This window comes from Cryptomeria japonica, chromosome 5 (assembly GCF_030272615.1).
Source record: "Cryptomeria japonica chromosome 5, Sugi_1.0, whole genome shotgun sequence".
NCBI lineage: Eukaryota > Viridiplantae > Streptophyta > Pinopsida > Cupressales > Cupressaceae > Cryptomeria > Cryptomeria japonica.
The window spans coordinates 923,965,718-923,979,998 of record NC_081409.1 but is presented as its reverse complement, the minus strand read 5'-3'; the positions used below and the strand labels follow the sequence as shown (position 1 = coordinate 923,979,998).

The 14,281-nt window shown below is 35.6% G+C and overlaps 1 protein-coding gene across 1 annotated transcript; it reads left to right on the top strand.

Moving 5' to 3' along the window:
• The first annotated feature begins 238 nt into the window (after positions 1-238).
• LOC131066257 (sugar transporter ERD6-like 16) lies at positions 239-6,113 on the top strand. Its single transcript, XM_058000983.2, has 18 exons — positions 239-656; positions 1,416-1,478; positions 1,992-2,081; positions 2,262-2,321; positions 2,539-2,604; positions 2,768-2,833; positions 3,020-3,095; positions 3,301-3,365; positions 3,537-3,629; positions 3,865-3,945; positions 4,039-4,123; positions 4,204-4,250; positions 4,501-4,563; positions 4,661-4,720; positions 4,879-4,941; positions 5,032-5,091; positions 5,176-5,290; positions 5,511-6,113. The coding sequence occupies exons 1-18, from the start codon at positions 456-458 to the stop codon at positions 5,666-5,668; spliced, it is 1,512 nt and encodes a 503-aa protein (XP_057856966.1). The 5' UTR covers positions 239-455; the 3' UTR covers positions 5,669-6,113.
• The last annotated feature ends 8,168 nt before the right edge of the window (positions 6,114-14,281 follow it).

Below are 14,281 nucleotides of genomic sequence, written 5' to 3'. Positions count from 1 at the left end.
TGTACAATCATTAACGTGAAGATCAAGTTGTCGTGATGTATCCTAGTCAGCATTGCAGAGGCGTGGGTCCATTTCACTGCTTATCTCCAGCCTGTATGCCATTTCGTATCTTAGTGCAATTTGTTTGAGATGGTGACGGATGAAGATTTTTCATAACATGGTTTACAAAAAATCTGCCTATTCCAGCTATAGTACGACAATGTTACCTATATGCCCGTAAGAACTATATAAACCTTTGCCTGCTTATGAGTTTGATCAGGTTGGTTCTTATGTTGGCTGCCTGCTCATATTGCTCTCTCTGCTTTTTGAGAGAGCTGTAATAAAATCTTAGGATTATATGTTCTTGAAGGTTTTATAGATAGAGAGGGAGAGATATTCTCCAAAATTTGAAGTTGTTTTTGCCCAATAGCATTTCTCACCTAGTAGCAAAGTTGCAGGTGTGATCACATATAATCATGACAATTAAAATAGATTTAGAGAATGGAGAAATTAGTGAGCAGCAAGAGGATATTATCCAGGCACTTCTTCCAGCTGAAGAGAAGTCTAAGAATTTCAATGAGAGTGACAGCACCAAAGCTGGTAATGATGGATCCATACAAACTGTGCTTCTCAGCACCTTTGTGGTGGTTTTAGGCTCTTTGGAGTTTGGATATTCTGTAAGTATTTTGGTTCCTCTCCAGTATCAAATAAGTAAATAAATGTTTTTTGAGAGATTGTTTTGGAATCAATTGTACTGTATACTTTTGTATCGATATTTCAAACCGCTCTCAGCGATCTGTTCAATGTTGGGATCACATAGTGATCCATCTATGTTTTTATCAATGTTTTGATTATATTTAGTGGTCTCTTCAAAATTAATTGTTAAATGTGATCCAAAATATTGATACAAAAATATATATAACTGATACTAGAAAAAATCTCTTCAGAATATTATATGAAAAACTCATGCAAAAAGTAGTTTCTTTGATTATGAGCGAAGAAGCTCGCTCCGAGCAATGGCATAAAAGTAATGATGCAGTGTTATCTGTGAAATTTACATCAAAATATATACATTTTCATTTGATGATGGATCGTGTCCTGTAATCCAAAGCATCAAATAGCATTATATTAAAAATTTGATCGCAGGTCTTTTTTCTGAAGCATTTTTCTGTAACTCATGGACTATTGAAGCTTTCAAACTCTTAGGATATATAGACTGCATATTTTTCAAGGGGTGTACCTTATGGTTACAATGGATCCAGGCAGCGAAAGGAGCAAGTGGAGCTTCAATTTAGTGTACACACAAATACTATGAGGAGAGAAAGATTAGAAGGGATCTAAATTGCAGATTAATGCAAGATAAAAATATAGACATTATGCTTATAATGCAAGATACTAGGCTTATACTGTATTCTCTCTTGGTGTATTTGATGCAGGTGGGGTTCTCTTCCCCCACTCAGTCTGCAATGATAGAGGACCTCGGCCTCACTCTGTCTCAGGTACTTTTCATCTACCCTCGAATGTCGTGTTTTTCCTCCTGTAATTTTACTAGTAAGTTGAATCCACTTTCTATTAAATGATTTTTGTACATAAGAATTAGCAAACTATATAAAGATTAGTGTTGGTTGAAAATTGAAATGCTTTCTTATATAGTATTTGAGGTTTTATCCTCTTTTACTGTGTCATCAAACAGAGATCTCATTATAGATTGAGATTCAGGAGACAAGGCCCCCAAAATTGGTCCACAATAATACATCAGCAATTTTTTTTCTCGGTTTACTCTTTTTAATGAAAGCATTTGCTCTCTTCAGCACCATTTCTGAATATTTCCTCACTTTGCCAGTCATGAACTTGATGTCTAACTTCGTTTTACAGCTAGGTCAGGCTTAAACTATATAAACTTAGTCTATACTAGCAGTTGTGGTCAATCCATGCAGATTTGTTGGGTTCTGAGGATACTCCAAAATTAATATATTTAGGTCTGAATTCATTTCCTTGATGTTCTTGTGCAGTATTCTACCTTTGGTTCCCTGCTGACCATAGGTGCCATGATTGGTGCAATAACAAGTGGCCGTGTTGCAGATTCCATGGGGAGAAAAGGGGTAAGTGCTTTGCTCTGAGACGAGTCCTCAGCACCAATATTATGTACTGAAAATCAAATATTAAGAGATGCATTGTAAGTTATTGATTGAAGTAAGGTCTATTCAGCAGTGAAAAAAGATTCACCGGTGTTCTATGGCCCGAGTCCCCCAAGCTAAAATACCCATCTTTACTTAATGCAGGCACTGAGAGTGGCTTCAGCCTCTTACATCATTGGATGGCTTATCATAGTCATCTCCAAGGTATAATACTATAAAGTATTCTTTATTTCCTTTTCTTGATTTTTCATGCTCTAAATCACATAGGGATCCTAATCAATGAAAGAAAATAGATCTTAAATTAGTTTATGGGTAGAATATGGAAGTCTTGAAAGAGTAGATCATAGGATATATTTGGGCTGTCTTTGATACTCTTAAATAGTTTGTGAAAACAATACTTTAATAGTTTTATCTTGTGCAGGTTGCATTACCACTGGATATTGGAAGATTGTTTGTGGGATATGGGGTTGGCCTCACTTCCTATACAGTATGTCTCCTTTATCCTCTGAAAATAGGGGTGAATCAACATCATTACTTATACAGCATAGCTAACTATGACTCATTTTTATGAAAAATATAGCATTTTGAGGTTTGATTATGTTTGTTTTGGTAATTGCTTTTAATTCCTTTTATTTTTAATACCTGGATAGGTTCCTGTCTACATAGCTGAAATAACTCCCAAGAACTTGAGAGGAGCACTCACAAATACAAATCAGGTCAGAGTCTTTAATCCGCCTTATCCTTTTGTCAGTAGATGGGTACGAAGATGATTAAAATAGATAGAATTATACTAGTTAAAAGTTAGAAGCAGGCTAGCATCACTAGTGCTCTTCATTATGCTCAAAAGAATGTGCTACTATCTGCAAATCTGAGTTTCATTGTTACTTGACTCCTCTTAACAGTTGTCGGTAACTGCGGGGATACTAATAGTATATCTTCTTGGAATGTTTGTGACATGGCATGACCTTGCTATTATAGGTAATAAATCCATTAAAATACCACTTGACATGTTTTCATCAAATAAAACATCAGCAGAAACAGGAAATGGTTTCCATCCAGGTTGAATCTAGTAAAAATCACAAAACATATAGGTTTAGTATCATAAATACATTGACATTGTTATTTTTCATTTGAGGAAACTCGCCATTGGTCCGCTTGTAATTGGCACGAATGGTCTTTGCAGGACTTATCCCCTGTTCTATTTTGGTCTTGGGTCTCTTCTTCATTCCAGAGTCTCCCAGGTGGTTGGTGAGTAGCTTTTTCTTAGTAATTTCATAATGTTCTGTGGGTCTCTTATCAACGGATTTAGTTTAGAGCATTTTTCTTGGTAATTTCATCATGTTCTGTGCGTCTGTTATCAATGGGTTTAGTTTAGAATATCCATTTTACATTCCAATTGATTACGCAATTCACTTGCAGGCAAAGGTAGGACGGGAGAAAGAGTTTAAAGCTGCATTGCAAGCCCTTCGAGGAAAAGGTTGTGATGTTTCTGCTGAGGCAGCTGAAATCAAGGTCTTTTATTTTTACCTTAGATCACACATATACGATTTCTATTTATCTATTAGGCTATTAGCAGAGGAAATCATGAAAACAAAAATACTAAATCTTGAGCTGAACCAACTGTTCATGGAGGGAGCTTACATATTGATTGATTTTATATAAGTTAGTGATCGAGGAAGAACGTTATAATCTAATTTTGTTGATTTTGATTCGGAATCTTACTAAAGTATATATCTATCTTGTTCAGGAATACGTGGATGAGTTAGAAATGCTTCCAAAGGGCAGAGTATTGGATTTATTTCAACGCAAATATGCTCATCATGTGATAGTGAGTAAATTCTTTAAAAACAATTTGGTTTGATGAATTTTTGAGTCGTGACAAAACATTCATTCATCCGTATTATTGTCAATAAATGTATAGGTTGGAGTCGGCTTGATGGTGTTCCAACAGTTATGTGGAATCAATGCTCTCATGTTTTATGCCAGTAAAATTTTCGAAGCTGCTGGTAAGAGATTACAATGAAGTCATCATTTTGATTCTATGTAGTCTGTTTTGGATGTCTGAATTGTTTGGATTGTCATGTAGGCTTCCATTCAGATCATGCAGCATCTGTCAGTGTTGCTGCCCTTCAGGTGACAATCTTTTCTCCATTGATCTTATTTTTTCTCCAATAGGATCTCTTTGAAAATTTCTGTCATAAAGGTGATAATTGATTTGAGCTAAACCTAACAGCTTCACATGGAGAATTGTATATCCACTTTGTTACAAACAGATGCTTCACTTTCATCTATCAAATATTCTACAGGAAGTTAGAACAATTTTTTACTTTAAAGATATTCATATTTAGCATTCTGATAAATCCACGCCATTTTGGTTTCCTAGGTGCCAATGACAGTAGTAGGTGTTCTACTGATGGACAGAGCAGGAAGGCGGCCACTTTTGATGGTATATAATGAGAATTTTAGTAACATCAACATATTGCAACCTTAAATTGCAAGAAGATTGGTTATTAGAATCAAGTGATTCAAACCTATATTTTCAGGTCTCTGCTGGAGGGATAAGCTTAGGTTGTTTCATGGTCGGAGTTTCATTTTACATACAGGTCAGTCTCATAGCCGTTTCAAGCACATGCTGAAATTATTCCTATTTTATCTGTATGATCCATGTCAGTTGAAATCCTTGACCAATGCTGTGCTTCTTGAGGTGTCAAAGTTAGGTCACATAATTTTCTCAATTGACATTTTGAGCTATCTATGACAGGGGCATGAATCGTATGCTCATCTTGGAGCACTAGTAAGCATCTTGGCTCTAGGGGGTCTCTTGGTGAGTGATATACATCTAAAGAGTGACGGACTTCCCATTCTTCTCACTTTACCTTCTTGTCTAACATATAATTTTTTTCCTCCTGGTCAGACTTATATTGCAGCATTCTCCTTGGGCATGGGTGGAGTTCCATGGATTATAATGTCTGAGGTAAATTATATATGAAAGCATTTAGAATTTATCTCTGCAGGATCTTGATCATTTACTCATAATCTACATTTTGGATTGGTTTAGATATTTCCAATAAATATGAAAGGGGTTGCTGGAAGCTTGGTGACACTTGTTTCTTGGTTTGGCTCTTGGGTTATAACCTTAACCTTCAATTTTCTTCTAACATGGAGTGCAGCAGGTAATCCACTTGCTTCAATGAGATCAGTTTGAAACTTGGCATATATCAATAGCAGAGAGTCCCTCTTAATATGTGTCTTTAGGATAAAGTATCATCAACAATTGTATAAAATTTCATACCACAACTGATTATTTTATGCATTTGACTAGATGTTCTAAAGTGATTTTGTAAATTGACTTATGAAGTATTTGGAATGCTAATTTCTGCTGTAAACTTGTAGGTTCATTCTTTATCTTTGGGGGCGCTGGTGCAGGTGCAGTGTTGTTTGTTGCAAAACTATTGCCAGAAACCAAGGGGCAAACTCTAGAAGAAATACAAACATCATTCCTGACATTTTTCTCGAAAAGAACTCCCAAATCTTATAATGGGCTTCAATAAAAAAATGATTTATTTCAGTGGAAAGCTATGGATTCATTGTTACCCAATTATTTTATTGCTAGGCATCATTCATTACAAGTTGTTAGATCTCACCTCTCATATGACATACCGATTGAAATGTGTTCATATGGTGAAGGTGTGTTAGATTCAATTACATCCAGGAAAATTAAAATTGATATTGGAGGAGCCGTTTTTGGATCAGATTTTGTGGTAATTTTTTTATCAACATTTTGGATCACACTCCGTGATTTATCATCAGAACGATTGAGTGCAAGAGCACAATGGTGAGATGAGATTTTCAGACTATAATATCTCATTGAGAGTGATTCAAAAGTTCTATAAACAGAACTGAATGTATTTAAGGAGAAATTATCTTTTCTTTGTTGTTGTAATTCTAATTTGAATGTCCATAATTTAATCTATAATCCAATCCTATTTGAAAATATATTGTTCCCTGCTCATTGAGCAATTGAATAAATTTTTACTCCTTTTAAGTGTAAAATATATACGTGGCATGATATCGTGTTCAATGAGCAAGACTTGTCAAGCTTAAGGCTCAAGTTAAAGTTTGGTTGGCACGGTTCAAAATAAGTATCACCAATAAGCCAATTATGATTTTTGTTTTTCAATATTTTGTAAGCTCTTCCTGAAGACAAGGAAAATGAATTGAAAAAAACAAATAACTAAGGAAATGCAGTGCAACATAATTTTTTTACCTCAATGCATCTCCATCTTCCTAGATTGAGCTAAATAGAATGCATCCCAATTCTATTGATATGCTCTTAGATTATTTGGAATGTGGATTGTTCTAAAATATTTCAGCATAATTTCCTTGCAATGGAAGCTTGGAAGCAAGCTAGCAGCATGAACTCCATAATAATTTACTTGATGGATGATGGAGGAGAAGGGTTCTTATTGATAGAAGTTTTATTGGTAAAATCAAGAGCTAGCACGAAGAGGTCAAATGGATGGCTAAGATTAAATGAGGATTAGGTCTTGGATCAAAGTTGAATGCATGTGACAAGTGCCTTATGAGGGATAAGAATTATCTCAAGCAAGATGAAAATAACAAGCGGCTAGAAAAGGATTTGTTGGGATTGAAGACTTAATGATGAGGATAGGTTTAGAATAAAGGTGGTATATGGTAGTCTTTCTAAAAGAGGCAAGGTTTATCTTTTTGCCAATCATGTGAGGTAGAATTTTTTTTTTGACGAATAAGTGTGTATGATTCTATTAATTATAAAATATAAACATATTCACCAAAAAAAAGGTAGAGGACATGATGTCACTCCCTAGAGTCACATGGGCAGTGCCCGGAAAGAAAATAACCAACAATAACAATAACAACTACTAAGTTGTGAGAGAAACACCAATGGGAGGTAGAAGGAGAACCCAATCATCCACTTTAGCCCATACATCAACAGGGTTTGGGGTTATGTTAGGAACAAACCGCCCCTCTTCTGTCATATCTTCTCCCTCTTCTCTATCTCTATCTTCATTCTGCATCAGAAAAATAGCCAAGGGCAACTAATGGAACCACTTGGAAGAGTCTAGCCAACCACCACCACCACTAGACGAAGGCCAACCATTGCCACTAATTGTTGCCACCACCAGCCACTGACCTTGTCCCACCCAAGGACCACCCAAAGGCAACACCTCTAGGCGGAGGCGAGTCAAAGTGATGCTAAGGCAAGCCACTCTTGTCACCAAAGTGACAACGAGGCACTTGAGATCTAGGAGACCATGAATGATGAGTTGAGAAGGTTCGACCATGCTATTAGTCGTGGGGTGGAGAACGACTGTGGGAAGAAAAATGGCCGAGGGGACCCTGACCACAATGCACAAAGGGTTATCATAGTGGTCTAACATCTCTTGAAAGTAGGCAACCTGCAAAGCCACCTTGTTTTCTTGAACTTGAATATGAAGTATTGCATTAGAGAAAATAGTAGCTTTAGTAAAAAAGGGAAACAAAAGTATCAATAGAGCTATGAGAAAAATAACAACATTTTTGTCTTCTATAAAGGAAATTAAAATCTCCACCATGAAAGCATGCCAAACTTGGGTATACTTGGAAGGGATGAGAGGCCAATCCACTAGAAGAGCCATATGCCAAGAAAAGGGTTCTAGATGAAAGGGGCAAAAAAAATCATGAACCCAACTCGAAAGTTGTGGAGGATGGTGACAAAACCAAAAGAGATGCTTGAAGGACTTGGGTTATTCATAAAACGGGCAACAAAGGTCTGGAACACCCATATGATGAAGGCGAGAACCCACAGGCAAGCCTTGGAAAAGAATACACTAGGCAAAGTAAATAACAATCGACCAAATGTTATGAAATCAACATTGCCAAATTGATAGAGGTGAAGTTGCAAATGCCACCAAAGATTTTGAGTAGACACCATATGAAGGTGTGGAGAAAGCCAATGATATCCCAAACACAACTTGTAATTACAAAAAGTAGTGTTGGGAGACCAACATCAGTCTTTCCACCAATGTTTGATACTATAAATACCACTCTTGTGAAGCATGTTTAGTAGAAAAGATGACAAGATAATGTCAAAGGTCTCTCAATCTAGCCAAGGAAGGTAAAACTAAATTTTTGTATCTCCCAAGAGTGAAGACTCATTGTAACTTTGGAAAATAAATCACAAGGAGTACAGTTGCCCTTTTTATGAAATGTTAGGGCATGGACCCAAGGTAAATGAGCTAGAGGGAGCCCTTGAATTTGAATAAGCAGATACCATTAAAGGTTGTGTTGATTAAAAGACATCCCATCTCTAAAGCCAGAACTAGCCCACCAAAGCTAGGGCTTGAAAACTTCCTAGGCACACCAAATACTTTTGGCAACAAAAGTGTCTTTGATATGAACAATGTCTTTCAGTATAGAAGGGTTTGAAAGCCAATCCCCTTTCAAGAAAGCCTATTGGCTAGAAAACTTGATGAAATGCAATGCTTGAGGAGGATTTTCCAAGCTTCATTTCTGGAAATTGCATGCACAATCCAATTGGAAAAAAGAGCCAACCCTTGTTTTTAGTGAAAAAAAGCCCAAGACCGTTAGAGTCTTGTGGGAAACAAGAAAACTCCTAGGAAACGTGGTGAAAACTCTTGTGGTCTTCTTAGGAGGCCCAAAAAAAATCATGAAGAACCTTTTGAAGCTTCAAATAAGAAGTTTAGGATGGGGCTAGACAAGAAGAATAATTCACATGAATGGATGCAAGAATTTTTGAGAAAATCTAAAATTTACTAGCCAAAGAAAGCGGCTTGGTGATTCAATAAGATAGCTTCCTCTCAATCATTGTGAGGACTGCATTCCAATGGTCAAATGGGGAAGCCTAAAAGGAAAAGGGAATGCTCAAAAATTGAAAAAAATTTCTCCACGACCAATCCACTTCTAACCATAATTGAGAATCCAATGAGGCATAAGAAGAAAGGATTGCCAACAATGTTGAGTTTTATATGCTATTGAATGACAAAACTAGAATCTAGACATAAAGTATCAAGGCATTGAAGGGCCTCTCTAACATTTTTCCCCTTTTCAATGAGAGTGAGAAAAGACTCATAAAAATATGACTAGTAGCCAACTAGGTGAACACTAGTGTTGAGTGCTATACAAAGGGCTAGGCACTAAGGGTTGAGACCAATGTTGCAGATCTATCCCCACAATAGGCACAACCACAGAGATAGGTGCTAAACCTAGCTTGAAATTGTAAGTGGTATACAATTTACGATGCTACATGAGAAAATGCAATACAACATAAAATATTTACCTCAATGCATCTGCATCTTCCTACATTGAACTATATAGAATTTACACTAATTCTATTGATATTCTCTACACTATTTGAAAAGAGTAATGTTTTTATTTTTTTAGCATAATCTACTTGCAATGAAAGATTTGAAAGAAAACTAGCAGTATGAACTCAATAGGAATTTACTTGATGCATGATGAGGTGGGGATTAAGGTGTCTCAACCTTTGCAAATCCTAACATTGGTTAATGCATTTATTTATCAATTTATTATTTTATTTATTGCTTACAAATGTCTAGTCATTTAGTGGGAGCCATAAGCTTGGCGGTGTCCTACTTGGCGATGATTGTATGACACATATGTTGCACATGTGGAGGGAGGCATCCCACGTGAGGATCTTGACAAGTGTTGGCCTATGATAGATTCTATGACATAATGGACAAGTGGCAGGAGATACCTTTTGCATGGAGAGGGTTATGACGAATTGTAAGAGAATAAGCTAAAATTAGTCATTTATGACATATTCTCTTACAACTGTATGTGTTGTAAGTTATGACAACTGTAAGATGCGTACGAGCCTATGTCATACCTCAAAATAGTAAATTTTGAGTGCCCAACTTAGGAGGTTTGAATGGGGAGTCATTTGGAGACATACATGTGTCATTTGCATGTTTTCGATGGCCAAAAAATAGGGCCAAATATTGTGCATGACCTCATCTTGATGCTTCATCCAAAAGTTTCCTCTTGAGTTGTATTTCTCTATAAAAGGTAGTCTTGAGGAGTGTTAGAAATGTAATGTTTGTAGGTGAAGTGTTATGCTACCACAATTAATTTAGGTTGTGGCTTGCAGTTGTAGACTCCTGTTGAAGAAGCTAAGTGTTGGCATTGTATTGTAATAATTTGATTACTGGAATACAAAGTACTGTGCTTTTGGAGTGTGGGGTTTTTTACTCGAAAGGGTTTTCCCCACAATATATCATGTGTTCATTGTGTTTATCTTTATGCATGTTTATTTGATACCTATGAATGTGTTTTTGTTTCTGTAATAGAAAATTTGTAAGGAAAATTTGTCTAATCTCCCCCACTAGATTAGTGTTAGGAAGCGTTTTTTGCACCTTAGCTTCCTTTCATGATGGAAAAAAAAAATTCTATAAATAGAACTTTTAAGTGGCAAAATCAATGGTTGGCAGAAGAGGTTACATGGATTGCTAAGATCAAATGAGGATTAGGGAAAGTTGTAGTCATGTGACAAGTGTCCTATGAGGGAGAAGGATTATCTCAAGCAAGAGGAAAAAGACAAGTGACTAAAAAGGCGCTGTTGGGATTGGAGGCTTAATGATATGAGAATAGGCTTAGAATAAAGGTGGCTTATGGTGAAATTTTCAAAAGAGGCAAGGTTTGATGTTTTGTCAATTATGTGAGAGGTAAACATTTTAATATTGATTTTATTGAGAAGAGAGAGGCAACCCATATAAAGTCAACCAGACAATGAAATTTATATCTAGTGAAGAACAATTAGAAAATGTGCAAGGTTGCACATGTGAAGGAGAGTGACACATGATAAGTAATGGAAATTTTAGATATTTGTCTTAGAAGGGGGATTAAAGGGAATTTAATTAATTAATTTAAAACTAATTAATTAAATAGATTTTAGAAAAAATTAGGAATGAGGGCTAAGGTTAAAATAATAAATTGCTTAACTTGAGAAGAAAATAAGGCATATAATTAATTATGAAAGAAAGAGGAATTGATTAATTAAATATAAAATTTAATTAATTACAGGAGGTAGAAGAAAATAATTAATTAGATATTTGATTTAATTAATTATGATCAATTTTGGATGTTTACACCTCCATTCTCTAATATGGTATTAGAGAAAAGGTTGAGGAAATTTTTATGTATTAGACTAATTAGAATATACCTAATTAATTATATAATTAGGTCCTTATTACTTTATTCACTTTATTAGAAATTAGGCTAATGATAACTTATGTTGTCTCAGTCATTTTGATGTGGACACTTGGCACTAGCTAATTTAGTCTTCTTCTATTGTTTGCACCTAGAGTTTCTTTATTGTTTCTATAAAGATTCATTCATTCATTTGCAACATCATCTTTTGTGCATCAATACAATTCTTAGGTTTTTGAACAAATCTATCTTGCTTGATCTCCATTTGTGATAGGTGTTGTGCTTGCAGGTGATTCATGGGCTTGTGGGGTTGAACAAATAACTCCAACATGGTATTAAAGCTCCAGATCTGCTAAATTCTTGTCCAAATTTTGAGAGATCCAACCTTGAGTAATTTTCAAATGCACTTTGAACTTAATTGGACATTGCCATCATGTTCATAGTGTCCCAAAATTCAAAATATGAGCAATTGGCTTTTTGGGCAATTTTTTTTGAGGGCACAAGAATTGAGGCAAGATCTGGGGGTCAACAAAAAATTTGGGCACTTTGGAGCAAAATAGAATTCACCATCATGCTTGCAGTGGCTAAAAACCCTAAGATTGATTGTCGTTTTGTGAAAACTTGAGAAGTTAATTTTTGGGCAATTTTTTTGGGGCACAGTTGTAGAAGAAAAATATGTACAATTGCATGTACCATATAGTTGTATAGGTTTTTGATGTAGGTTGCGCAAAATAGTCATAATTTTTTTTGGCAATGACAAAAAAATTGTAGTGGCTGATAAAAATTTCAATGATGTTTTTTAAGGGCTCTAACGTAGTGCACACACCAAAATTGCACCAAAGAATATTCTCTAAAATATTCCCCTTTTCCTTGCACCCAATTGTGGTCAACCCAGTGCTCCTCACCACCAACCATGCACCTAGCTGCCACTGTGTCCATGTAGCCATCTATCACCTTTGCTCTGCTAATTTGACCAAACATTGCTCCACCACCACTAGGCCCCTCCAACCCGCTTTATATGACTAGGGGCTTATTTGTTTTAGCTCCTAGGTTCCCTTATAATGCAAATTAGGTATTTTTGGTAAATAAGGTATAACTCAAACATATGGTGTCATTTTTTTCAAAAAAAAAAAAGGTTAAAAATTTGGTTCTCAATGCAATCTAGTGGAGGAGCCTCTAAAGTTATATCTAGCTATATGTGCTTGGAGGACCATAACTTTCACATGTAGACTCCATTTTTTATGATTCTTGCAACATTAAAAGTTTAGTCCAATCCTCTAAACATATCTTATGCCTATTTTTCTTTAATATTTACTAGTTATATATTATTTTTGTTAGATCTTGGATCTTTTTTTGGGTTCATTTATTAGAAAACATGCAAATTAGGTAATTCTTTTGAGATCGATTTTTTTAAGAGGGTCTATAGTATTGTACTAGACCATTTCTATAATTTTTCCATTTATTTATCATTGATCCACATCATGTTACTTCTATCACTCCATTCTACTATTATAGTTGGAAACATCAAATGGAGATTAGTTTGAAGAAATAGGGGTTATACAAACTAACCATGGGTACAAAACTTGAGCCTATAGGTGCTACCGAGAAGAGCCAGTGGTTTAACATGTGTGATGAGGCTTTTGGTACATTATGCATTTATATATCTCTAGATCTTCTTTTTCATGTTGACTCTTGCACCATTCCAAATTGAATTTGGACTCAATTAGATTCCTTATTTGAGAAGCAAGATGAATTGAGGGGATTTCAGTTAGAGAATGAGCTTATTGACTTGAATCATGTAGATTTTGATAGTGTCCAAGAATTATTCACCAAACTCATGTCTCTTAAATTGTAATTGCAATAGTGTGGTATTCAGAATGAGGACTCTATTCTCTCCACCCTTGCTAAAATTGGTCTTGATTATTCAAAAAAATTATAGCTTTTATGCTACTAGAGATGCACTAGGTACTAGGTTCACCATGCCTTCCCTTGATGATTTTATTGCATCCCTCACTTGAGAACAAGAAAAGTTAGTTTAGATGGGTAGAATTGCAGTCTACCAAATCATAGACTCTTCTTGCATCCTAGGGCACTAGAGATTAGAAGGCTTCACATGACAAAGACAAGAAACAACAACACAAGGATTCCAAGTCATATGAGTAGCCCAAGGAATCACAATCACATGATTTTTTGGATTCTTCTTCCTCTGTTAAGAGGTATTTATCTAAGAAGGATGAACAAAGTGTGCATATTGCACTAAGACAATACATGATAAGCTTAAATGTTATGCAAAGAAGATTGTTGACTTGTAACAACTTCTCTAAAAGAATAATATTAATCCACCTTCATCTAGCTCATCGTCTTTTGCCATTTCACAACCTACACATTCTTAGTCAACTTCTATGTCATGTGGCAAAGATAATATGAAGGGCCACACTCTTTTTGCATCCAAATATTTTCAGTCCAAATATTGGCTTCTTGATTCAGGAGCCTCTCATAATATGGCTTCATCTATGGGTACATGTTCTCTTCATTTGAGCCTTGCACTTGATTGCACGTTTTGATGGGTAACAACACTTATATGTGTGTTACTTGGAGGGGTTCTATAGAGTTTGATGATAACACATTTCATGATGCAATTTGTGTCCCTTCATTATCATCCAATCTACTTTCCATCTATCAGATTAATCCTAGTTGGCAGAGTAAGACAATGGAGTTCGCACTTGATTTAGTGCTTATTAGAATCCTGCACAATAGAGAGATTATTGTAGTTGGGAATGTTGATTATGCCTCTCAATTGTATGAGTTCTCATTTTGCTCTTGATGAACTTACAATTCCATTGAATGGTCTCCACTATCATGCATTTGGAGTGGATTAGATATCTATGGAGAGGTATGGTCACTTGAACCTATGTGTGATTCCATCATCCATCATGGTTCCTAAGAATTTTTTTGTG

What these genes read in the sequence shown, in the direction of transcription:
- LOC131066257 (XM_058000983.2), top strand. Translation starts at nt 456, where the DNA reads ATGACAATTAAAATAGATTTAGAGAATGGAGAAATTAGTGAGCAGCAA. An exon ending in TCGGCCTCACTCTGTCTCAG is followed by an intron (nt 1,479 to 1,991) that starts GTACTTTTCATC and finishes GTTCTTGTGCAG; the next exon opens with TATTCTACCTTTGGTTCCCT. An exon ending in ATTCCATGGGGAGAAAAGGG is followed by an intron (nt 2,082 to 2,261) that starts GTAAGTGCTTTG and finishes TACTTAATGCAG; the next exon opens with GCACTGAGAGTGGCTTCAGC.